The sequence below is a fragment of the Ceratotherium simum genome, chromosome X (genome assembly GCF_057802395.1).
Source record: "Ceratotherium simum simum isolate JZ-2026a chromosome X, ASM5780239v1, whole genome shotgun sequence".
In the NCBI taxonomy this organism is placed as follows: domain Eukaryota; kingdom Metazoa; phylum Chordata; class Mammalia; order Perissodactyla; family Rhinocerotidae; genus Ceratotherium; species Ceratotherium simum.
In genome coordinates this window covers 72233014-72260239 of record NC_141940.1, presented here as the reverse complement: position 1 = coordinate 72260239, position 27226 = coordinate 72233014, and the positions used below count along the sequence as shown (strand labels likewise).

The 27226-nt window shown below is 40.2% G+C and overlaps 2 protein-coding genes across 15 annotated transcripts in view; both read right to left on the bottom strand.

Moving 5' to 3' along the window:
* The window catches only part of HDAC8 (histone deacetylase 8), a 236281-nt gene extending 219856 nt beyond the window's left edge, over window positions 1-16425 (bottom strand). For 2 of the 10 annotated variants that reach the window (XM_087426788.1, XM_087426793.1), the window contains exons 1-4: window positions 15880-16422; window positions 15306-15358; window positions 12698-12828; window positions 10997-11138 (exon numbers count right to left, since the gene is read on the bottom strand). In XM_087426788.1, the coding sequence (XP_087282914.1) occupies window positions 10997-11138; window positions 12698-12828; window positions 15306-15358; window positions 15880-16104 (551 nt within the window). In that variant the 5' untranslated portion in view covers window positions 16105-16422. Of the gene's footprint in view, window positions 1-3418; window positions 4581-10992; window positions 11139-12697; window positions 12829-15305; window positions 15359-15879 lie in introns of those variants that run through there. The other 8 variants (XM_087426791.1, XM_087426792.1, XM_087426795.1 and 5 more) reach the window with 7 other exon arrangements.
* Window positions 16426-21641: 5216 nt separating this feature from the next.
* Window positions 21642-27226, bottom strand: part of PHKA1 (phosphorylase kinase regulatory subunit alpha 1) — a 119967-nt gene continuing 114382 nt past the window's right edge. For all 5 annotated transcript variants that reach the window (XM_087427796.1, XM_004439826.3, XM_004439827.3 and 2 more), the window contains 2 exons: window positions 25877-26077; window positions 21642-24318 (listed from right to left, as the gene is read on the bottom strand). In XM_087427796.1, coding sequence (XP_087283922.1) covers window positions 24145-24318; window positions 25877-26077 — 375 coding nt within the window. In that variant the 3' untranslated portion in view covers window positions 21642-24144. The remainder of the gene's footprint in view (window positions 24319-25876; window positions 26078-27226) is intronic.

Here is a 27226-nt window from a genome sequence, read left to right as displayed (position 1 = left end):
CATGGGACAAGAGGGCAAATAACAGAATTGTGGAAGGAAGAAAGGCATGGTTGAGCTAGTGATGTAGGTCTTATATGGATGATCAGAATGAGACCAAGGAAAATATTGGAAGCTGAGATCAGTCAAACAGGGTAAGAGACACCAGAAGAGGCAAGGATGAGGAATAGCTAAAGTGGACAAACAAGATGCGATCTTGACAAATTCTGGAGGTTAGGAGTCACTGTCTGGTGTTGGGTTTTTTTTTTTGTGAGGAAGATCAGCCCTGAGCTAACATCCATGCCAATCCTCCTCTTTCTGCTGAGGAAGACCGGCTCTGAGTTAACATCTATTGTCAATCCTCCTCCATTTGTTTTTTTTCCCCCAAAGCCACAGTAGATAGTTGTATGCCACAGTTGCACATCCTTCTAGTTGCTGTACGTGGGACATGGCCTCAGCATGGCCGGAGAAGTGGTGCGTTGGTGCGCACCCAGGATCCGAACCTGGGCCGCCAGTAGTGGAACGCGTGCACTTAACCGCTAAGCCACGGGGCCGGCCCCTTGTGTTGGTTTTTAATATGTCCTACCACATGTTTACATGGATAGGGTGAGTCCCATTTAAGGGAATCTGGATGGGTCAAGATGACTTCCTAAGAGACTGACTACAAAAAGCAGAATCAAAGGATTCAAAGAGGCCTGTGAGCAAGTGACAGAAGAGGGCAAGAGTCATTTCACAAAGTAGAGGCCATCGGGCAGGCACTCCCTAAGTTCATTAGTAGGCAACCCACACACTTCTGTTATACCCTCATTGACTTCTTTTGCTCTAGCTTCAGAAGTGGTTCTTCTCCCAAAGCTACTCACCCTATCCTATCCTGCCTCCTCTGAGACTTTGCTGCATTTCTTATCCTTCTCATATTTCCAATATTTCCCTTTCAGCCTATAAATGTTCTTAAATCTCTTAAAACAGAACAAACCCAACAAGCTACCCATCAACCTTTACTTTCCTTTGGCTACTGCCCTTCTCTTCCTTTCTTTCTCATTCAAACTTTTGGACAGATTAATGTTCCTTTCCTGCCTATTTCCTTAGTTCCTACTCACTTCTCAACAGTTTGTATGCCTATCACTCTCCAGAAAGTTCTCTTTCCAAGGTCATTAATGACTACGTTAATTGCCAAATATGACTGACACTTTAGTACCTCTCTGGATTGACCCCTCTACAGCACATGACACTGTTGAGAGCTCTTTTCTTCTTTAAACTCTTCTGCTCCCTTGGGATTCAATGGTCCCTTTCTATTTTGATTATATGGCTAGTCCTGATTGTTGCTTTTCAGCTGAATTCAGTGAGGCCTCTTCTTATACTCGCCCATTACAAGTTGGTGTGGCCTGGGGTTCTAGGCTCTACTTTCTTGTTCTCCTCATTCACTGCCCTTTCCCTAAGTAATCCTGTCCATTTTCATGGTTTGCACCACCACTTTATATATACTGGCAACACATCTCTGTTCCTAGTTCCAGCTTCTACCTCCATCTCTAAATCTGGGTAAACAATTTCCCTGGGTATTACCTCTGCTGCACACCTCCACCTACTCCTGTTTATTGAGGTAGAATAGTATAACACAGGGGTAAAGTACATGGGTTGAAGAATCAGATTGCCTGAGTTTGAATCTCAATGCAGCCACTTACCAAGCTTGAGCAAGTTGTTTAACCTCTCTGTACGCTTATGTGTAAAAGAGAGATAATAACAATATTCACTTCTTTTTTTTTTTAAGATTATATTTATTTATTTATTTTCCCCCCAAAGCCACAGTAGATAGTGGTATGTCATAGCTGCACATCCTTCTAGTTGCTGTACGTGGGACGCGGCCTCAGCATGGCCGGAGAAGCAGTGCGTCAGTGCGCGCCCGGGATCCAAACCCGGGCCGCCAGCAGCGGAGTGCACGCACTTAACCACTAAGCCACAGGGCCGGCCCCAGTATTCACTTCTTAACGTGAGAAAATATGAGAATAGATGAGAAAAATGCATATAAGGTAGTATCTAGCACATAGCTCTACATATGTTGGCTCTTGTTACTAATTCTTATCTTGTTTGGGACTCTGCTCAAGTAATCCAGGAACTTGAGCCATCTTCCTCATCTTTCATCTCTTCCCATATCCACTTAATCATTAATACTTGATTTTATCTCTTAAAGCTATCTCAAATCAGTCTTCACCATTCTCTATCCTCCAATATCATTGCTCAGCCTTAGTTCTGGTCCTCATCACTTGTCAGTGGAACTGCTGATACCCTATTCAGTCTCCCTATCTCCAGTCTATGTCTCCTTCAATCCATCCTCTATAACTTCAGTCAGAGTTATTTTCCTAAAACACAAATCTAACTATGTTACTTCCTAACATAATTTTTCAGTGGCCCCCACTTCCTACTGCAGAGTTTTGCAAAGTGTGCGTATCAGAATCACTCGCAGAGCTAGAAAGTACAGGTTCAGATGCACCACTCCAAACCTCCCTGATTCAGATCCCTGAGACCTAGAAATCTGCATTTTTCAACTGGGTCATCCCAATATACACGAAGCTCTTGATGACCCATTTCCTACTTTTCCACCTCATCTTCTGCCATTATCCACTTTGTACCTTAACCCTCCAGCAATACTGGACTATATGTAGTTCCCCAAATCCGCCAAGCTATTTTACATTGCTCTGCTTTTGCAAAGGTGGTTGTGGCCTTCTGAAATGTTCTTCACCTCGTCTCCCTGGCACACTCCTTTTCATCCTTTGAAGTCTCCTTCACCATAATAACCTCCTTACTCATAAATCTTACTTTACTTCTCTACAGCAGTTTCTCAACCATTTTTTCATTTTTGCTCTCCCATCCAAGAAGCCTTTTTAGACACCTTTTCTTAATTGATTTCTCCATGAAATTCTAATATCACAGATATACTGTCCATCTGTTTACGTTACTGTGGCCCTTTGGAGGACCATAAACCATGTAAATTTAAGTTTTTTGACCTCCCCCACCCCGGGAATCAATTTTTGCTTCCTTAGGGGCAATACTGCCCTAGTTGAGAATGTCTGCTCTGCAGCGGCAGACACTGCTATCTAAACCAGTCTTCTTGAGGTTCACCTTCGGTTTTGTGATAAATTTTTTCAGATTTTCTTTCTATCTCTCTGACCATTCCTTCTCAAGGCTCCTTTGTAGGCCTTTCTTCTTCCACACGCCCTGTAAACACTGGCATTCCACAAGGCTCAGTATTTGTTTTGTTTTGTTTTCGTATTATTCTATACATGCTTTCCAGGTGATTTTATCTATTTCCTTAGTTTTTTTTTTTTTTTTTTGTGAGGAAGATCAGCCCTGAGCTAACATCCGTGCTAATCCTCCTCTTTTTGCTGAGGAAGACCGGCTCTGAGCTAACATCTATTGCCAATCCTCCTTTTTTTCCCCCAAAGCCCCCCAGTAGATAGTTGTACATCACAGTTGCACATCCTTCTAGTTGCTGTATGTGGGACACGGCCTCAGCATGGCCGGAGAAGCGGTGCGTCGGTGCGTGCCTGGGATCCGAACCCGGGCCGCCAGTAGTGGAGTGCACGCACTTAACTGCCAAGCCACGGGGCCGGCCCTATTTCCTTAGTTTTAATTACCACCTATCATGCTGTTGACTCCCAAATCTGTATATTCGGTGAAGATTCTTCTCCTGAGCTCTGGCCTCTTGCTAGCCCAAGTGTGGTCCACAGACTGGCAGCATTTAGTATCACCTGGGAGTTTGTCAGAAATGTAGATTCTCAGGTTCCACACTAGACCTCCTGAACCAAAACCTGCATTTTAACAAGATCCCCAGGTATTTCATAGGTACATTAAAGGTCGAGAAGCCCTGGGCTGGACTCTATTACTGGCTCTCTAATAGACATCTTTAATTAGATGTTCCGTAAGCACATCGGTTCTTATCCCCTACTCTTCTTGGTTAATGGTAACATAATTTACTCAGTCATCTACACAAGAAATCTAGATCACTCCTTCCTTATCATTTATATCAAATTGGTTACCATTTCTATCTATTCTAGCTACTAAATGGCTCTTGAATTTACTCCCTCTTCTATGCTCATCACCACTGCTTTCACCTCCTTTTGGGTAGATTATTGCAGTAAGGTCCTAACAGATTTCTCTATCAACATTCCCGTCCCCCACCAATTTATCTGCCGACTCTTGCTAGAATCATATTCCTAAAATGCAAATCTGATCATGTTACCTCCTCCTGGATAAAAATTCCTTCAGTGATTCCTCACTGTCTAAAGCCACCGTTATTAACCAGGGACCTATACATGGGCTTTAGGAGATTCTTATACCTTCTGAAACCATAAGGAACAATTGGTGTATGTACAGTTTCCTAGGGACAGTGCATATAGATTTCATCAGATTTTCTGAGGGGTCCATGACCAAAATACGTCAAGAACCACTGACCTGAAGGATCAAGTCCAAGCTACTAGCTTGGCATACAACGACCCTTCATAGCTCTCCCACCTTACCTCCAGCCACTATAGGAGCCCTTGGTTTCAGCTTTAATTACAGACTTGGAAGTTCCCTCAGCTTTCACGCCTCTGCCTCTGCACATGCTGTTCCTGGAATAATCCCAAGGTTACATACACGACCAGTAAGTGGTGGAGCCTGGATTTGCACCTAGTTCTTACTTCAAAGTTCACAGTCATTCCACTCCACAGTGGCTTGACATCTTACATTGTGACCTAGTACACACAAATACATACACCAAAACAAGTTTCGTGAAATCCACCTTGATATCAAAAAATGCTGGTTGCAGCCCACCAAATTGACATAACGTTCCATTAATGAGTTGCAACCCTCAGTTTGAAAAACACTGCACTAGACCTTTGCTGATACAGGGAGTTCTCATTACTGAGAATTTATCCTCTTAGCCGAAGCAGTACAAGGGTTTTGAGGTTTCCTTATGGAAACAAAAGCTGTTATAACATGAAAGCATTAGCTAATGAATTGACTACTTGTATCAGTCCCCATTCAAACAACCTACTCCTTTAAACACTAGCACGTATCCCTATCCATCTGTTTAATCATTTTGTCTCTCATGGATTGTCTGATATGTCAGTGAGCAGCAATTCAATGCTAATCTATCACAAAGTGAAATTACAAATCCCATTAAAAGATGCAGGATATCATGAAGTCAACACACAAAACTGACAACAAGGATCTGGCAGACCAGTTTACAACTGAAGAGGAGAAAAATAAATAAGGATAATGATTTTAAAAGTGGCTCAAAAGAGAGTGATTTGAATACCAGATGATTAAGGAGAAGTCCTCAGGAAAACTGATGAAGCCCTTGAATATTTTGGCAAAATCAACCCTCTTAATGATCATGCTGCAAAAATCTTGCAGGAAGTGAAACATATCATCTTGAAACATCATACAATTTTGTTAGAAAAATTAGGCCCAAAACAACAGTAATCAATCAATCCCTGACACATTCTTTGTTTGTTGTAAGAATGACTTAGCATTCAATTTTATTAAAAGAGACAAAATAAACATATTTTAATAGTTTTTAGTTATTCAAGCTAGCAAATAAATCCTGCCTCTTCTACTATTACTCTAAAATTTTAGTCTCCCTTTTAAATGGGTTCACTAAGTAGCCGTTTGTCTGGTACCAAATGCCCTCAAATCATAAGAAACGCTTGTATACCTCTTTGTTTCCTCATCACCTGGCATATAGCAGGAGCTTAATAAATGTTTGTTAAATGAATAAATTGCAACAGCCTTCTTCTCTGCCTCTAGTGTCAGTTCCCTCTGATCCAATCAGCACATTGCCACACTCTCTAAAATTTTTCAGTAAATCCCCAACGGTCCCAGAAAAAAAGTCCAACTACTCGGCATGGCTTACAAAACCTTTATAATCTGGTCTTGTTCGATTTGCTTTCATATTCTGGCCACATTTAACTACTTGCAGTTCTCCAAATGCCTAATACTTTCCCACTGCCATGCTTTTATTATTCTCTCTGCTTGGAATTCTCCATCCCCACTAATGGGAAGACAAACTCCTTCTGTACACCTCACTACCTTGTACATAACTCTAACATACATCGACCATATTGTGCCTGCATTGTATCTGCTTCTCACCTTGTTCCAAGCAGTTCTTATTATGAAAAGCTTTATTGATAAAAGTAATATAATCACATTAGAGAAAACACAAGAAAATATAGAAAATAGAAAAAAAGTGCATGTATATGTATGTGTACACTATATACACATATATCTCTCTCACAATATCATCCTCCTCACAAAGTCACTGGTATTATTTTGTTGTATTTCCTTGTAAGATTTTTTTCATATGCCTATATTTCTTACATGACTCTAATCAGAGTGAATGTATGATGTTGTAGCTACCTGCCCTTTAAAAACAAAGCCAACATTATACAATATGCTTTTGTTCTTGTTATGTAGTTGTCCTAACCACCATTTATAATGGTTATGTAATAGCCCATCAAGTGGATATGTTGCAGTATACTACCTATTCCACTGTTGTTGACTATTTAGGTCTCCCTCCCTCCCTTTTTTTAACTACTATAAGAAAGAGAGAGGGCCAGCCCCGTGGCTTAGCGGTTAAGTGCGCGCGCTCCGCTGCTGGCGGCCCGGGTTCGGATCCCGGGCGCGCACCGACACACTGCTTCTCCAGCCATGCTGAGGCCGTGTCCCACATACAGCAACTAGAAGGGTATGCAGCTATGACATACAACTATCTACTGGGGCATTGGGGGAAAAAAATAAATAAATCAAAAAAATTAAAAAAAAAAGAAAGAGAGAAATTACCATCTTCATATACACAGCTTTTCCATATTTTGGATTGGTTTATTTCCTTAGAATAGATTATCAAAAGTAATAGATGTTATGAGTCAAAGATCTTTCTTCCTTCGGCTCAAATTTGGGAGGTGGAAGACATAGACATATATATATAATGTTTCAATTTCTCTTCCTCTATTATTAGCAATGCTAAATATTTTTCATGCTTGTTAACTATTTGTTTCCTCTTTTGTGAATTGTCTTTCCATGTCTTTTGCCTACTTATCTGAATATTAGTGTTTTAAAAAATCATTTAGAATAAAGATTTTAACCCTTTGTTATATTTGCTGTAACTATTTTTCTTTTGCCACTTTTTATTTTGGTAAAACTTTAGCTGCAAAAGCAATAAAATCTCATTACAGAAATTTTGAAAACTAGAGAAACACATTTTTAAAAATCATCAATAATTCTGCCACCCTAACATAACCACTATTATCATTTCCACTAGTTTTTTTTTTCATATGTGTGTGTGTTACAAAGTTGTTATTGAAGTGTGAGTGCAATTTTAAAACCTGCTTTTTTGTTGACACATAAGTATTTTTCTGAAATGCCCTATAGTCTTCACAATCATCATTTAAAATAATAGCATAGGGCCGGCCCCGTGGCTCGGCGGTTAAGTGCGCGTGCTCCGCTGCTGGCGGCCTGGGTTCGGATCCCAGGCGCACACGGACGCACCGCTTCTCCGGCCATGCTGAGGCCGCGTCCCACATGCAGCAACTGGAAGGATGTGCAGCTATGACATGCAGCGGTCTGCTGGGGCTTTGGGGGGGAAAATAAATGAATGGATAAAATCTTTAAAAAAAAAAAAAAATAAAAAAATAAAAATAAAATAATAGCATATATTCCATAGAGTGGATTCACTATTTCCTTATTGCTAGACATTCACATTATTTCTAATTTTTTTGTTTTATAAATAACACTGATAAACACCTTCATGCAAATAGTTTTTTCAATATTTTGAATTATTTTCTTAGGAAACATTCTCAGGAGTAGGATTACTAGATAAAAGGGCATTAATACACGTTGGCTAACAAACTGCTTTCTTAAGGGGTTGAACCAAACCACACTATTACTAGCAAACTGAGTACTATCTTTTTCAATTCTATTAAAAACAGGTTAAAAAGAGGCTACCTAGTTGTTTTAATTTGAATTTCTTTGATTAGTAGTGATGAACACTGTCCCATGTTTTCCAGTTGTACTTAAATTCCTTTGTAAATTATCTCTTCATGTTCTTTGCCCATATTTCTTCTTATACATCATACTGTATGGATTGGCTTAGAAAATACAAACCTAACACACTTTGTCATATTTATGTCAAATATGCCTTTTCAGTCTGTTTAGATTTTAGCTTTAAAATGGTCATAAAACTTTTGAAAGTTATTTTGGTTTTAAAATTTTATACAGTCAAATTTGTTGATCTTTTCCTTTGTGAGTTTTTTCTACTACTTCCTAAGCTTAGAAAACCATTCCTCTTTAGAATTCTAGTTTTTTTTAATTTGCTTTTTTATATTGAACTCTTCAATCCAGCTGTGGCTTATTTTAGTTTATTACAAGAGATGAGGGTATAAATGCTACAAGCTGTCACAACATAATTTACTGAACAATCCTCTCCACTCCCATTCACTTGCAACGCATCCTTCATAATAGACTGAATTCTCAGATATAACAGTCTCTTTGGAGAGTGTATTAAAACATCATCTGTCTAATTTTATACCAGTGGTACCAGTGTTCTCATTATTCTAGTTTGGATGTTTAATATCTAATAGCATTAGTCCCTCATTATTTTTCGTTTGCAGAATTTTCTTTGAAAATCACTCTTCTTTAGCTTTCAAATACAATTATTTGCTCTTTTACCTCTAAGATATGAATTTCTTGAGGGCAGAATGGGTTTATTTCCTTAGCATAGATTGCTAAGAATGATATTACTGGGTCAACAGGTATGAATGTTTTCCCCACTATTTAACACTTATTTCCAAAGTTTTCAAAAAGAATGTGCCAATTTCACTGTAATCATGCCAGCACCTAGATATTTTGAAGTAAAGATTTTTTTTTTCACAATTGTTAGGGGAAAAAATATGCCATGCTTCAATTTCTATATCTCTGTTTATTAGTGATAATAAGCATATGCTTGGCATGCAGTAGGTGCTTAATCAATGCATGTTAAATAAATAAATGGCATGTATGAATCTGTACATAAATTTGGGAATGGGGAGGTTTAAACAAATATTGTGGTTATAATAGATAAATGCTGGCTAGATGTAAGTTGGTGGGCTAAATGCTGGTAGTCCATCTGCAGAAAGGTTCTAAAGATGCCAAGAACCCCCTGGAATTTGGACCTGAATTGGGGCAATCTCTAGAGATTCTCTGTTAATTTATATTCACCACAGGCGTGTCTGTTTCCAGGTAGGATCAGCTGAAAGCTGTCTGAAACAGTTAAGATAACGGTGTGTGGGTATGCCCACATCTACACACAGTCCAGGAACAGCCATGATTGGGCTCAAGATAGAGTGTGCTTCCTTTGGCAGCAAAACAGTGATAAGAAGTGGCAGGTATCTGGGTATTCTACTGGAAACTGACCCAGGCCCTTCCAGGCCTTAAGCAGTGAATTTAAATAAATAAGATCCTCCAGTACCACATGTAGAAACTAGATCTGACTTGTAGAACTAGGCATTTTCCATGAAACCACCTACTTTTTTTCTCAACTCGCTAAGCCCAAGAGGGCATACAAGTCCTTGGTTCAGAGAAGCTTGTTTTTTCCCCTTTCATCTGTAGCTTGAAGGAGAAATGGTCATTTTTTTCTCCCAGGGATCACTGTTTTTATTTTGAATTTTTTTAGTAGAGAAAAAGCCAACAAAAGGCAGGTTGTTTCTCTTTGTTTTTAAGGCCATGTAAAACTCATTACTAAACACTGGTTCTCTTTGCTCCATTGCCTCAGTAGTAAATTCTAGTAGTAAACTTTCTCAAGGACTTTCTTGGTCATGAACTCTGTAGATTTGATGAAAAAAATTCCAAGTGATTACCTTAACCTGCATATGCTGAAATTGTGCTCAAGGTTTTATTGTGAAAAATAAAGTGCCATTTTCTTTAGACTCAAGAGCACCAAAGGGTATCAAGGTCATGGCCGATAGGTACAAGCAGCTGGTGAATGATGCATCAGCAGTTACTGCCACTGCTGCTTCATTTCATTTGCACAACACATTGATAAATTCAGAGTTTTAAAAATCCTTCTTCTCCAACATGTATTAAGCACTACAGACATATCAAGCAAGATGCCAAGTACTGAATAAGGCCCAGCAGTCCTTGTCAGACACAGAGCATAGCTGTTTGAAATACTAACATGAAACTCTGAAAGGACTTTTCCTCTAACACCAAGTAGTACCTAAGAACAGCTATTTCACAAGCCCTTTCTCCTTAGAGTGACATCTAACCCTTTGTTGCTACTTTCCTTAGAGATGGCAGCATAAGCCTCCTTCTTTTTGTTTTAAATCTATTCTCATCAATTCTCCACCTATTCAAAAATCTGTTTGCCACTTCTTTCAAGAATTAGCTCTAAAATTCACTTCTTCCAAGACTTCCATGATTAATTTCTCTCTATTGCTAAATCTCTTCAGCTCATACATATATTCAACTAGTACCAAAATTGATGTTGCTCCCTAATTATTCTAGGTTTGTTAATGTTTCTAGAGTACATAAGTCCCTTGAAGACAGAGGAATTTCCAAAAAGCTCAAAAGGGATTTAGAGATTGTTTAATTAGATCCTTTGCCCTGCCCGTTTTCCTGAAGAAGAAACTGAGGCCTAGAGAGGTTAATCTGCCCAAGTCAGTTAGCCAAGTTTGCAGAAAAACCAGGCATAGAGCTCAGGTGCCCTGACTTTCAATAGTGCGCTTCCACTATATTATGTCATCTTCTTCTATTTCACTTGTATCTCTTCAGAATATATATATACATATATACATACATACATATATATATACACATATATACACACACATATATATATACACATATATACATACATACACATACACATACACACATACACACACACATACACACACACACACACACACACACAGGTCTCTCAATAAATGCCAGTACAATAAGCATAAAACTTTACATAACTGAGAAACTGACTCAAGGAAAGAGGCAGAAAGCAGAAAGGTCATTTTCTTACTTCTTTGCATGATGCCACCCGCCGGACCAGTTAATTGCTACTTTGCACATTCCATCAATCAGGCATTGGGCAGCTGTGATTGTAGCCCCTCCTACAGCTGCTGCGTAGTCATATATCCCTTCTGTGGCTGGGCAGTCATAACCTTCAGGTAAACATCAGAAGAGCTTGTTAAAAGATGAATTGGAGAAAGAGATGTGATATTGTGATTTATAATAAAAAATATATATTTGGTCTTTGTCCTGTTTCTGGCACAGAGCTCCCAAAACTCTTCGAATTTCATAAGTGATGAGAGCAATAAAGGTGTCTTTTTTATGTTAATGAGGTGACTTGTGGACCCCACCTAAGGTGGGGGTGGGGTGGGGGGATGGTTGCCAGTGGAGTCAATCATGTGATTAGAGTTGGAACTTTCAGTCCTACCCCCTGACCTCCTGTGAAGGTAGAGGAGCTGGAGATTGAGTTCAATCACCAATGGCCAATGATTTAATCAACCATGCCTATGTAATGAAGCCTCTGTAAAAACTCAGAAGGACAGGGTCCTGAGAGCTTCTGAGAAGGCGAACACGCGGAGATTTGGGGAGAGTGGCATGCCTGGAGAGGGCATGGAAGATCCGCGTCCCTTTCCATATACCTTGCCTTATGTATCTCTTCCATCTGGCTGTTCCTGAATTAGATCCTTTTACAATTAACTGGTAATCTACTGAGTAAATGGATTTCCTGAGTTCTGTGACCCTCTCTAGCAAATTAATTGAACCCAAGAAGGGGGTCGTGGGAACTTCTGATTTACAGCCAGTTGGTCAGGAGTACAGGTAACAACCTGGGCTTGCAAATGGTGTCTGAAGTCGAGAGGGGTCTTGTGGGACTGAGCCCCCTACCTGTGGAATCTGATGCTATCTCCAGGTAGTTAGTGTTAGAATTGAGTTGAATTGTAGGACACTCAGCTGTTGTCCTGAGCATTGCTTGGTGGTATGGGGGGAAACCCCCACCACACATTGGAATTGGGTCCAGAACTCTTAGGAGGAATAGGTTGAGGTGTGACAACAACATATCCTACCAAAAAGCTACAGTGCTAACATCAGCTCCAAACGAGAGATAAACATCCCCAATGTTGGGGAAAGAATTTTTTAATGTGTTAGAGGTAGAAAGGCTAAACCTTCAAGATTAACTAGTCACATCTTACAGATGGACAAACCGAGGCCTGAGAGGCTACATGTTTTATCTATGGTTACACAGAGCCAGGCCTGGGACCCAGGTCTCTTGACTGCCTCCCCAGTCCCGTGTTCTACTAAACCATGCTATTTCTCTAGACTATCCTATTGGCTACTTACAGTTTTTAAAAATGCAGTAATGAAAAATAAGGTAGAAAATTTAGCCAGAACATAAATCCATACTCAAGTTAAAATATAAGGTCACTGGACAGTTAAATCAGCACACATACAGCCAGACCTGACCTGGGCACTGCTATTAGGGCCTAAGCAACTGAAAGGTTTTCCTTCATATGATCTATCACTCAGTTTTGCTCAACTCATATGGTTTGCTTGTTAAGTGAGATATATACAGCTAAACTAAGAGATTAAGATTGTGCTTAATGCATTAGTTTTTAATTAAAAAGTATTAAAGACCATCATGGAAGTTATAAAAGATTAAGTAGTTACGATCTATGGATGGAGTTTATCTCCCATCATTGCCTGGTAATGACTTTACCTAGCCCATATTCTATGGAGTCCGGATGATCATCATCTCCTTCTTGGCTGACTTTCTGGAGATGCTGCAGATAGGCATCGGTGTGGAAGGTGGCCATTTCCTCCATGGAGGCCACTTTGGGCTTAACTATCCTAATAATAACAGAGAACAACAAGAGGATAGTGAGTCAGACCCAGAGTATGCAAGAAGCTGGAAGCAGGAGCCAGCAGTCTGAACAAAAAATACAACTCCAGCTTCTGGTTCCAGAGGGGTGAAGTAACATGTTCTGTTCCTCTACTGCACTATATAGTTTTCAGTTTCTCACATTTATGTAATGACTCCATTAATAAGGGGTGAGAGGATAGATTTTTCCCTTGAGTGTATAGGTAGGTAAAAAAAAGTGAGTAATCATATTTAAGTTAAATAATCAGGTATTGGACAAACTTCACTCTGCAACTTACAACTTTCATGAAAAAACAGTAGGCAGACATTTTCATTTAAATCAGTTCCTAATTGGGCCATATAATCCTTTCAGCTATATTTTTACTTTAATAGGCAGTTGTATTGTCATGAATTTTGAATTTGGAGTAAGAAAACTGGGTTCCTGTCCTAACTCTGTACTTACCAGCTCTATAACCTCAGCTAAGTTGACTGTTCTGTAGTTCAATTTCCTCATCTGTAAAGTGGGAAGATCTTATGGGACTTAAGTGAAGATTAAATGATAACATATATGAAAGTGCTTTATGGATAACTATCATTATTATTAATATTAAAGGATAAAAAAATAGGAAACCCAAAACATAAAAGTTTCTATATTTGGTCCCTCACATCTGGCTCTGAGAGGAAGTAGAGAAGGGGCAAACAGGTTGGAATTGGGCTTCATTCAGAAGTTCTCAACCAACTCCTCACAAGAAATGACAAATAGGAGTGACTGAGAGAATACAGAGTGCTAAGGTAACAACAGGATTCGCCACCTCTAACCTCTAGCTGCCTATTCCCCATTTCCTCTTCCTGACTCCGCCACTGCCACTACTGCTCTTGAGCCCTCGCCATTCAAAGGGTGGTCTATGGACCAGCAGCAGCATCACCTGGGAGCTTGTTAGAAAGGCAGAACTTCAGACTCACCTCAGACCTACAGAATCAGAATTTGTATCTTAACAAGGTGATTCATATGCACATTCAAATTTGGAGAGCAATGACCTAGGCCACAGGGAGGCAGTAGTTTTTGTTATGTTTGCTGAATGGGAACAGAACCATGAGTTTCTTGTGAATTAATATGACAATAGAGGCTACTACTATCACCTAGCAGGCCAGAAGAATCCTGTGGCTCAGCCTCAAAAATTAAATACATATAGCCAAAATCCAAGGATTCTTGCTTCTTCTTCAAGAAAACATGTCTACACTCTCAGAGGTGACAAATCTGCCCGTTAAAATACAAATTTTAGGGGCTGGCCCCGTGGCTTAGCAGTTAAGTGTGCGCGCTCTCTAAGTGTGCTGGCGGCCCGGGTTCGCATCCCGGGCGCGCACTGATGCACCGCTTCTCTGGCCATGCTGAGGCTGCGTCCCACATACAGCAACTAGAAGGATGTGCAGCTATGACATACAACTATCTACTGGGGCTTTGGGGGGGAAAATAAATTAATTAAAAAAAAGAAACAAACAAAAAAATACAAATTTTACAGTTTCCTGGGTCATGTTTCCCAGCCCCAATAGCTCCCTCCTCTAGCACCCTTCCTCTGATTTAACAAACACTTAGGAAAGCCTCCCTACTTAATAGCAAAGAAATCAGACGGTTTTGCTTTGCTTTGATTTCTTGTTTGTCTTAATTTTTGAAATGTTAAATAACTTTAATGGAAAGCATGTCGTTTTTATGCTTACCAAACATATGAGTTAAAAAATGGTTGAAAAGCATTCCTAAAGAAGATATTCAATAAATAATTTTGTTAATAATAAGGATAAAAATTGAATGCCTATTACACTACCTTCTGGGAGATAAATGAAGCGTACCACACTAGCCGGCATACACTTATTTGGCCAGAAAACATCATAAATAGTCCTACAAGTGGCAGATTATAATATTTACTCTTATAATGACAAACAGCAAGTTCATTTTTTTTTTTAAAGAAGCACTTAGCTCTGTGCTGTGTTTTGGCCTGGTTGCAGGAGTTTGCTTTGGTCTTGACTTGTCTCTAGGCTCACTCATTAAAGTTTGGTGGTGGTGATGGAGTGTCTAAAAGTCTTAAGTTGAACCCACACTCTCAGATCTGGTTTAGGAAAAAAACCCCAAAAGCCAGAACACTTCCCAGCTGAACACCTTTTTTTCCTATTAGATAAGTTTTAGTACCCAAATGTACTCACCTCAAAATCTCCACAAAGCACCTATCCTTAGGATACTTTCCCTCCCAGCAATAAAGTCCTATTTCTAATTGATCTTAACAGCTTCATGCACCTTTTTCAAATTTTCTTAATTCTTCAAGAGCTTTCACTAGGTTACAGGCAGATTACAAACACTGTGAATCCCAAAAAGCTTTAAAAAAAGGACCATTCTCTCCCTAATTAACTCCACTGTAAAGGATATTAAGGCTATGAACACCTAGGTTCAGGGCTCTGTTCACAAAAGATAGCTTACCTCATTTGCTTATGCAGTGCATATGCTTCAATCAAAGAATGTACCATACTGGCCTAAAAACGTCAGCAAAGAAGAAGAAAAAAAAAGGCAGAAAATAGTCTCTTAAACGTTTAATTCAGAGAAATCTCGTCGACTTCATCTTCCTGAACAAAGGAACTAACTTTTAGCTCCCCTCCCTTCTTTTTACTTAACAGTTACAATGCACTTTAGACAATACAAAGTATCTAAATCACTAAGGCGAACGCTACCGGGCCTTACCCAGGTGATGGAACACTTTTCTCCTTCAGCTTTTTCTCCACGACTTCAGAGCTCTCTTGCAGTAGAGACACCAGCCCTTCAGTGCCATCCCCTCCCCCGCACCCCACCCTGACCTGTCCGTTGGACACTCCGCTGAAAAATGCTGCGCTCTCAGAAACTACAAGGGAACACTTCCTCCATCACCTGGTACAGCTGCCCAAATTTCTGCTGAAGATTTCCCCCAGCCCAGTATCCTCTCCGCTTCCTAATGCCCTCTGGTCCGCCGGCCCCCACCCCCACCCAAAAGCCCACGGTTTTTCATCCCAACCTCTCTTACCCGTTTGGGGACTTTGGCCAGGGAGTCGCACATGCTGACATACTCGGGACTGTAGATGTAAACCGGGGGCAGCGACTGCCCACTGTCCGCCGGTTCCTCCGACTCCTCCATCTTCCACTTCCAGCCGTTCCAGAGCCACCGTCCGGATCCGGCTTTTCTCGGACTCAGCCCGAGCTCCGGTTCCTGCTCCTCTGATCGGCCGCAGCGGTGCTCCCTGGTCAACATTCCCTCCTATTTTCGAGATCGCCAGAGACACTGTCCCCACTCTGCATCCAACTGAAGGAATGCATGGGCCTTCCCAGGTCAGAACCCCTTCATTTAGTGCCCACAGTTCAAAAACGCGAGATAGGCAAATATAAAAGCCCAAACAGCTGCCAATTAGGATCGATATTTTACGGCACAAATAAGCACGGTCAAAACTAACCATCCTTGTTGCCCTACGGGGCCATTTGAGATGAGGTCAGACCAGCTTCAGAGCATGCTGGGAGATGTAGTTTCAAGGGGTTTCCGTAGCGGAAGAGCCGGGGCTAATTACTAAAATAGCCGCGAATTTGAGTTGTAGCGCTAGGGAAAAACAAACAAACAAACAAACAAAAAAAGGCAGCCTCAACTCTTTATCAATTGTTTCAATCTGAAAATACACCCACATAACTATTTAAAGACAGATACAATGTGGCCAACAGGAGCCCAGCACTACTTAGCTACATCAGATGGGCTTTTTTGGTGGAGGACTAATTAATGGTACAAACGAGTGAAAGGTTTACAGAGTAAATTCTGTACCGCAACTTTAGATAATTGCTTTTCATCATTAACTATCCGTGTCCAAATAAGAATTAACAATCTCAATAATTTACTCTGGCAAAGCTGATAGCACTATCCCAAGAGCCTGGCTGGTATTCTGGAAATTGCTTGGTAGATTCCAATCAAGCAACGATGTCAAATCACTCCTTGAAAATTCATGTGGTGTAAGGGTGTAAGCAGATACTTTCAGCGATGTTTGGAAACTGCAGCTCCTCTTCCCTCCCTCCTTTTGCTTCTGCAGCTATACAAGGGTTAGGGAAATATTTTAGATTTAGTGTCAGGGTACACACTAAAGAATATCCTGAAGCAGTTTTAGAATTACCATCAATATTTCCAGGCTCCTCCAGCCTTTATGATCTGATGCAAGCTGGCCAATGCCCAAGCCCCCAACTCTCATGTCAACTTGAACTGACCTACTAACACCCCTCAGACAATACAATATCTTTCTTTCTTTAAAATCTCACGTGCTTTTTACTCTGTAAACATTTCTTGAGCAGTGTGATATGCACTTGGACATATTATCTCATTTCATCCTTGCAACAGTCCTATGAAGGAGGTTGTAATATATCCATTTTACAGATGCAGTTTACAGAGAGAAAATAACTGTTAAAGTTACACACTTAACAAGCAGAAAAGCAGGAACTCAAGACCAGTTCTGCCTGACACTAAAGCCTTTGACTATTCCCTTTACTATATAAACCTGATTCCTCCAGGATGACTTTGTGTTAAATCTAACTTTGTTCAACCTTCCATTTAGTATTCCCTCAACACTTAGTATTATGGAAGGCTTTTTTTTTTTTTCTGTGATGTGTTCTTTAACTAGAATGTAAGCTCTTATGCTTCTTTTATAGCTTCCCATAGCAACTAGTTCAAAGCTCTGCAATCATTCAGTCATTTACCAAACATTTATCCAACATTAACTAAGTGTACAGTACAGCTGAGGATTCGATCTTCAAGATGAATTACAATCTGATCTCTGCTCTTAGGGAATTTGCATTCTTGTAGAGATGAAACTAATACACAAGAAACCATATGCAATGCAGAGTCAGATAACGAATGCAGGATTCTTAGATTACTTAATAAATAAGCATTAAGTACTTAATAACTGGTACTTAATAAATGGCAACTAGGATTCTTATTTGGTGGCATTTGAGAGGGTCTTAGTGGATGGACAGGATTTTACTTGGTGAAGATGGGAGCCAGGGGAGGGCATGCTGACTAGAAACAACAGTATAAGCAATAACAAAAAGGAGAACATTTCTAGTCTAGTTTAGCTGAAGGGGCTGGATCATGAAGAGTTTTGAATGCCAGGCTACTTCCTTTGGGAAATGGGGAGATAAACAGAAATCTTAAAAAAAAAACATTTCTACAGCAGTGATGTGTAGGAAAGATTACCTATTGACAGGCTAGAGGCAGTGAGGGTGCTACAATGGGCCAGATAAGAAGCAATGATGATTTAAAGTAGGGCATGGGCAGTGAGAACAGAGAGGGAGAAACACTGCACAGGGTCGGTTCCATAGGACTCCCTTACTACTTGAATATTGGTGAGAGAGAGAAAGATGTACAAAAGTCACTGAAAACTCTTAAATTTAAAATCTGGGTGAAGAGAAGGCTAGTAGTATCACTGTAAGGAAGAGGGAAATGAGGAGGAAGAACTCATAGGGTAAAGCAGAATGGACATGAGTCTGATTTAAAAAGTGTTAAAAGTGTTGTTTCATAAATCTACGGGTTAAGCAGGTGCTTAACCCATTTTCTTCCCCCACAGAAAGAAGAGATAGCTAAAGTCATAAGAGTGGCTGAGATAGCCAAGGGAACGTGGCTTTCTTCACTGGGATGTCTAATAGTCATATCTAATTTAACATTTTCAAACCAAACCCCTGATTTCCCCATCCAAGTCTTTTCTGCCCCTTCCCCATCTTTCATAGCTCAGTAAAGATACCAACATCTATCCAGGTGCCTAAGCCAGAAACTTGGAGTTATTTGTATTCCCTCCTTTTCTCTCACCTCCAAATCAATCCATCAGCAATTTCCACGAGTTCTGCCTATTTAAGGCATGTCTTAAATGCATCCACTTCTCTCCCTCTGCACCGCCACTCCTCCAGTCCTGGCCCCGTCATCTCTCACCTGGACTTTCTGCAATATCTAACTGGTCTCTACTTCCACTTTTGCTGACCTGCAATCCATTCTTTTTGCAGCTGCCAGAATGAGCCTCTAAAAAAACATAAATCAGATCATGCCACTTTTCAAAACCTGCCCCATACCATGGTGAGAATTTTTGAGCTAGGAAAAAGAGTGCAATTTTTTGGAATGCCTGTCTGTGGGGTTTAGGAGGAGAAAAAGATGCCAGAAAGGAGACAGAAAAGGAATAGTTGAGTGAGAACAAGTATAGTACAGTTTCACAGAAATCGAGGGATGAGAGGGTTACAAGAAGAGAGAGGTAGTAACAATGTTATGTATTGCAGAAGAGTTGAAGACCTTCCTGGTGCTCTATGAAAAAAATGTGAGGTAGAGAAAGAAGCCAGATTGCAAGGGGCTAAGGAGTGAAGCCAGCAGTGTCAAGCGTAGCTTCCTCTTGGAAGAAATTTGATTGTGACAGAAAGGAGTCAGTATATCAACCTGGGGGGATGTCAGAGCCCAGGAACGTTTTTTAGGATAGGAGAGAAATGCACATGTTTATAGACAGAGGGAAAGGAGTCTATGGGCCTGTAGGAATTGACTGACAGGCAAGATCACGACAGGATGGCAACATAAGGAGGTAATGGGACTTGTCCTGGGCTTTCATGGATAGGCAGTGGAAGGAAGACAGCAGGATACAGACTGGCCAGCTGACACCTTAAAATCTGGTCTCCAATTAGATGACCTGAAAATGGATTGTTCTATGTGTTCTTTTAGATCTAGCAACAGGTAGCTGAACACTTCAACACATGAGCATTGCTTCTAAACTGGAAACAGTGCCCTCATTTGGCACACAATGTGTCAAGATGATTCAACTACGGAGAAAGATAAATTGTTGCAAGAGGCTATGAAATTGGCAGCATATTCCTGAAGCAAATCTCACAGGGAGGCTGGACCCTTGTTCATGATTAACATGACTTGTTACATGTGACAAACTATGCTACAGGTCCCTAATCTCAATTTTCCACATGCTTAATATCTACTTAAGTTGGGAAGAAACCCTTCCCAAAGCACTGGATTTGCAGTCAGAGTACTTGAAGTCAGAGGAGGTAGGTTGAATCTTGGCTCCAAAGTTTACTGATATGGTGACTCTGGGCAAGTTCCTTGACTCACTTTCCTCAACCATTATTGCTAAAAGTAGTTTTTGAACCAGCAAGGTCAGTTTGGGCTGTGCCACTTGTTTTGTCCATCTCCCCTATCTTCACATGCTGGCAGAAGCAGGCAGGAGGGAAAGCAAATACATTAAAAAGGCACTACCCTTGGGGCCGGCCCGGTGGCACAAGCCGTTAAGTGCACGCGGCCTGGGGTTCGCCGGTTTGGATCCCGTGTGTGCAGCGACGCACCGCTTGGCAAGCTATGCTGTGGCGGCGTCCCATATAAAGTGGAGGAAGATGGGCATGGATGTTAGCTCAGGGCCAGTCTTCCTCAGCAAAAAAAAAAAAAAAAAAGGAGGATTGGCAAATGTTAGCACAGGGCTGATCTTCCTCACACACACACAAAAAAGCCACTACCCTTTTGGCTACCTTCTTTGTGCATTTCACAACCCGCCCACTGATGCCTTACCTGTACTGAATAGACTGATCCTTATTTTCACACCACTTCCTAATGTCTTTTCCTTGGAGAATGTTCTTGTTGAGAATGTGAACTCTAGAGTCAGACTGCTTGGTCTCAAATCCCAGCTCTACCACTTACCAGCTGTGATCCTGAACAATTTGCTTAAATGGTTAGTGCCTCAGTTCCCTCATCTGTAAGATGGGGATGACAACAGTATCTATCTCACATGGTGATTGTAAAGATAGAATAAGATGGTCCATGGCAAGTGCCTGTACAACAACGTCTGGCATTTAGTAAGCACTCAAATATTGGTTATTTGTTTTAAGAGCTATTACGCCAAATATTCCTTAATTTGGGGGAAAGTCTCCCCCCACTGTTATCCTCACCCCCATATCACTATTGCAAGAGTGCTGCTAGTAGCTTGAGGACAGATCCTTGGCTTTCAGACCTAGCCTTAAAAGAAATCAGACTTCTACTAAATATAGGGCAACTATATCATCCAAACTGGGACACTTTTCAGAGTGATAGAGAGTGCTATTAATAATTATGCCAGGACAACAGGCAGAAATGGGGACTGTCCTGCGCAAATGAAGACCTAAGGTCACTCAATTTAATAGGAAATGAAGACTAAATGTGAAAAACGTTGTATTTATCTCTACTGCATTAGTACAGGTACTAGGTATTTGGTAAGTACAAAAAGGGACAGTAGAGGTTTTGTGAGCTGTGGCTGAGAACAACAACTTTTGCCCCACCAGCTGCATAAAATTCCCAGAATGCAGTAAAACCTAATTAAACAGGATGGGACTGTCGAGACTGTTCATCCTTGCTGGATAAACCCTTTCTTGTTACACAAAAGGCTAATGAGTAGTATAAACAGGACTCTGCCAAATATTTATAATACTTAGGAGAACAAACTGTTTTTAACTACCCTCCAGTAGTGCAGAAACACCATTTGCATACAATTGTAATGCTGAGTAAAAATCAGTCTTATTCATTCATGAGAACAGGTTCCTTACGGACGTCAACAAGCCCGTTTGAATTTAGTGAGCCTAGTTTGAGCGGGTATGTATTTGAAATGATAAAACTGCATTTCTTTACATACATTATATAGTATTATATAATGTATAATACATGATTTATGTATTAATATCGTTCTACTTTGACCCAATTAATGAGCTTTGACTGTACTGTATAATTAAATAGAGTAGGTAAAATAGAGCCATGAAACAAACTCCAATCACAAAAACACATATAAAGTTTTACTCATTGGCACCAGACATGATTTAATTGGAAATTCAAATTTTTTATTCTATTTTCAAAACATAAGTGCTTTTAAAAAAAGTCCAACGTGTCTTTTAGTATCACATGCTTAAAAAGAACAAAATATGAATCAAGTTTTCTAAAAAGTTGCTTTAAAAGTGAAATAGCATTGTTTGGGAAGCATAGTGATTGACAACTTAGTAAACCCAGAGAAATGCAGCCGTTAGTGTCAGTTTATGCAAATTAGCATGGAAGGGAGTGGTGGCTTTCACCTGTGCCACTCCAGATGTACTACCTGTGGTTGGGGTACACTTGCACTCAGTGAAAAGACAAACAGTTTCAGAACACGTTGTAAATTATCTTTATAAGTGACCAGAAGATCAGAAAGCTACTTACTGTGTGTTTCTATTTGCCATAAGAGAGATATTGAAAAGGTTGGCCATCCTCTCTTTGTTTCCACTATCTGTTTTCTATCATCCTACTATGCTCACTTATTCACGTGTACTCATAATATTGTCACTGGTTCTGTAAGAATTGTTTACGGAGTCCACCATCCCCATCCCCATCCTTGGAGAAAAATCTGAGGGAAAGGAGGGGATTGAAGTAGGAAGTTGTCTGAGTGCAAACAGGGAAATTAATAGAGTCTTGACACACAAATCAGGAGAAGAAAAGCGCTATGGACTGAATGTTTGTGTCCCTCCAAAATTCATATCTTGAAGCCTTAATCCCTAATGTGATGGTATGTGGAGGTGGGGGCCTTTGGGAGGTAATCAGAATTAGATGAAGTCACGAGGGTGGAGTCCCCAGGACAGGATTAGTGCCCTTATAAGAAGAGGAAGAGACCAGAGGTCTTGTTCTCTGCACCATGTGAGGACACAGCAAGAAGGCGGCCATCTGCAAACCAGGAAGAGGCTCTCACCAGCCACTGAACCTGCTGGTACCTTGATCTCGGACCTCCCAGCCTCCAGAAATCTGAGAAATAAATGTGTGTTGTTTAAGCCACCCAGTCTATGGTATTTTGTTATAGCAGTCTGAACTGACCAAGAAAGTTAGGAGAAACATTCCTCAAACAAGGAACCTAAACATGAGACCAGGGAAGAGGTCTTAAGGATTCCTCCACTACGCTTTGTGTGTCAGCCTGAGGTCACAGTCACACCCCACCCCTCAACACACACATACGCAACGCTTATATTTACCTACTTAGTCTGTCAAATGTAGATACAGATAGATATACAGACACACCAAAATTACTTACATTCAGAAAAATTCCCATGTATGCTTAGACATACACACAAATGCAAGTATTTATAAGAAACAGATATATGCCCACAGATACATAGATATGAACACTATAATCAGGAAGTGGAAATGTAAGTGAAAGAGTTTAAGAATAGATGAGAGGGCAGGGAGTTGGGGGGGGGCGTTGGATGCTGTAGAAAGTGAATAGGTGACTGAGACAACGACCAGGTGAGCACAAGGAAGGAGTGCTCAGTAAAGTAACTATAGACCAGACTGCTGGATTCCTGTCTGACAAAGATGGAGGATTCAATTATTCTCTGTATTGTGTGTCGGCCCACTCTTCAGAGGCAAGGATTAGGTGCATAGAGCTCTCTTCAGGGCACTAACCCACCTGATTCCCTCTCTGCTGCCTAGGTGTAAGACACTACCCAGGCATCTTCTCTTCTTTCCCCTTCTTCTTTGGAATTGGGCTCCTGGCACCATTTCTCTGGATTATTCTGTATTTTCTGATACAAATACATCTCTGAGTACTAGCAATCTTCATAAAATGTGATTTCAAGTGTTAATACAGAAAGACTTAAATATACACATTGCATTTCCATTTTTTGATATTTCACCAAAGGGAGAATAGGAATTATATGTGCAGATACAGAGAAGGCAAAAGCAGAGACAATAATTTTATACAGAAAGGAGTTCATCACTCAGTGTGAGGCAACATGTGAGTAAAGAAGGGAACCATGATCTGGTACTCTCTTTTCCCAAGAAAAGGCACTTAGAATAAATATTTCCAATTTATAGCAGCATAAAATCCAACAATTTAGGGTTTACTCACTTAAAATAATGTCCTAAAGCACCCACCACTCAGTCACACAATGAAACCACACATAAGAAAAACCAAACTTTAGGAATAAGTTATTATTAATACCTGCTCCCCAAACAGGAGTTAGAAAACTAAGTTGGTAACAGATCTAGAGAATAAAAACACATGCAAACTTTTATGAACCATGAGAGAATTAAGGCCCACAATGAAGTCCCTGGGTGAGCATATGCCTCCAGGCAAGGGTTCACTTCTTCTAAAGCAGTTAGTTTATCAGAAAAGTTCGCTCTTCTTGGGAGGGATGGGATAGAAAGGGGCAGGGTGGGAGTGATCAGGTCATCACATTTCAGTTCCATGCAGGATCAATCAAGGCAGGAACCAGGTGTCAAAATGCTCCCAGCAGCGAGGGCCCAAAGGCCTCATTGCATGGCACAGATGCTGTGGGGCAGGAACTCCTGCACGTAGGTGGCAGCTGCCTTGGAGAGGTAGGTCATGGTGCCAAACCTGCCACTGGGTGCACTGTCATACAGGAGAGTACAGATGCCAGACGCAGGATCCTTTGCCAACATGATATCATCTGCACCGAGGGTTTTCTGTTTGGTATTTAAGGGTGGGAGAACACAGGTGAAAGGAAAAATTACTAATCCTACTAATTAAAGTCCTAATTAGGATAACTCAGAGCCTTCTCCCCATCACCTAGTTGGATCTTAGGCTATTTAGCTAGGAAGGAATCAGAGTTATGCACAAAACAGTGAATATGAGTTTCTTTCTTTCTTTTTTTTTTAAAGTTACCATGACTTTTATTTATTTATTTTTTTTGTAATTTTTTTTTTTTTGGTGAGGAAGATCAGCCCTGAGCTAACATCCATGCTAATCCTCCTCTTTTTGCTGAGGAAGACCGGCTCTGAGCTAACATCCACTGCCAATCCTCCTCCTTTTTTTCCCCAAAGCCCCAGTAGATAGTTGTATGTCATAGTTGCACATCCTTCTAGTTGCTGTATGTGGGACGTGGCCACACCATGGCCGGAGAAGCGGTGTATCAGTGCGCGCCCGGGATCCAAAGCCGTGCCGCCAGTAGCAGAGCACCCGCACTTAACCACTAAGCCACGGGGCCGGCCCTGAGTTTCTATACATGCATTTTTCACTAGATCCCCAAATCATATGAAATTATTTTTAAAGTATTAATTGCTTAGAATTTTTGAAAGTTAAATATACTAGTTAATTAAATGAGTTGTGCCTGTTAAGAGTCAAATGTTAATACTTACAAATCACCCTAGAGGGACTTTGGTCTGAATCTTTCTAATACTACTGATTTCAGCATGTATTATTTTATTTTGTATTTGATCACTATTTCTTTCTAAGTTGACTTAATTCAAACAGACCATAAGCTTCCCAAGTTAGAGTCTATGCCTAAAAGGGATCACATTTTCTGATATGTGGACTAACAGCAATCCTACAAATTTAAAATTAGGACTGTCCTAGAAAATCCTGGATACTTTTAATTTCTTTTGCATTCCCCCACAATGCCTAATAGAATGAAACACCTATTACATGTTTTGGAGACTTTCCTATTGACAATGGTGCATGTCCTTCACCTTATGTGTTCCTACTCTTAATCTAGGAAACATTCACAAAGCTTTCAATAAATAGTTTGCATTTTTAAATGTGGTTAATTTCCTGGGAGAAGATTTATTATGAAAATAAGAAAAATGTGGAATTAAAAGTTTCAATTTAATATTTTCCTATAGGTAAGCAACAAAAGTAAAAACAAAATAAACCAAACCAAAATCAGATCTTCTCTTTTCCTTAATAGTCCAGAAAGGATATGCTACCCAATAGTGTCTTATTAAGTTTTTATTGCTACAAAAAGTAGTGTGATAAGAAGTTTGAAATATGATGAAAAGCATAAAATCCCCCTGAGTTCTAGGCAACTTTACCATCTAACACATCCACAATATACATGGTGAAAGACAGAGGTCGTCCTACAGCCTACTTCTTTTACAAACACAGCTCAGAGCCACTACAAAGGGGGCCCAGAAAACAGCTATGAGGAAGAGGGCACAAGAAAGTGACCTTGGCTTCATGAAGAGCTCTGACTGCAGTCAGGTTAGTGTCAGACATCCCCTTTGAGAAAATAACAGGTTTTCCTACCTGTTCTTGAAGGAACAAGTCATTGGCAATATGCACTATTTTTTCCACAGCAATGATGCTTCCAATACTATGAATTTCAATATCTGCCATCATGGTGAGTACAAGGATGGCTTCAACCAGAAGCTGGCGGTACTCTGGCTGAGGTACACGATTCAGGACAGACTCCACATGAACAGAGAATTTAATCTCGCCTGGAGTCATCTGTGATAGAGAAAAAGAAAATCATATCCTAAGAGCCCATCATCCAGGAGGCATCAATCACCTATTCTGAAAGGCAGAAAAACACTGCAGCCAAGAGTGTTGCTTCGGTCTCCTTTAAAGTAACTGAGTGAGTAAATTGGTTCAGTCTTTTTGGAAGGCAATCTGGCAATGTATAACAAGAGTCATAAAAGTGTCAATGCCTTCTAACCCATAATCCTATTGCTGGGAGTTCATCCTAAGGAAATAATTCAAGAGAGGAAAAAAGCCCTATGTGCAAGAGTGTTTATAGTAGCATTAGTCACAAGCGTAAAAGTAGAAGTAACCTAAACATGGGAATGGTTGTATAAATAATGGCATATCATGGTATAGCAACTTCATGAGTTTTTATAGAGTCACTTAAAAGAATAAATATGATGACTGCGGATAAAGGAAAGATCTAAGTAGAACTTGAAATTATATATACATGATAATTAGAATTATGTAAAACATTTATATACTGTTAGATTAAAATGGGCATGAAAAAATATAAAGTTATTTTAGGGTGAAGGGGATTGAGGAATAATTTTTGGTAAAATTGTATTGAGTATATACTTTAGGGCAGCAACGTAGATTTGAAGTCCAAAGACCTGGGTTCAAGTCCTGTCTTTGTCAGTTACTAGTTCTATGGCCTTGGACAATTCATCTCTCTAAATTTGTTTCCTCATCTGTAAATCAGGAACTACAATCCCTTCCTTAGCTATTTCACATAGTTATGCTGAAGATCAAATTAAAGAATGTGTGAAGGTGCTTTGAAGACTCTTACAGGTGCCATTCAGGTATATATTATTATTAATTCTATAACATTTCAATCTTGCTTACAGGCAGAGAAAAGACAAACAGAGGACACAATGTTCTTTATTAGAGAAAAGGCCTTTAGGCAAGATGAAGGCCTGAAGCATAGCATTAGCTTTCTGTACCCGCTCCTCCAACCATTACCTGCAACAACTCCAGTGTTTTTGAGAATTTTCTACTGTCCAAGCTTACTATTCCTAGCTTGCTACTTCTAGCTTCTTTGTTGATTTTGTATAAAAGCTATTTCTTTATAATTTCTGTGTGACTGGGCAAAAAGCGAAATATAAAAGCACTTGATAATAATCTATGCCTGTGGTT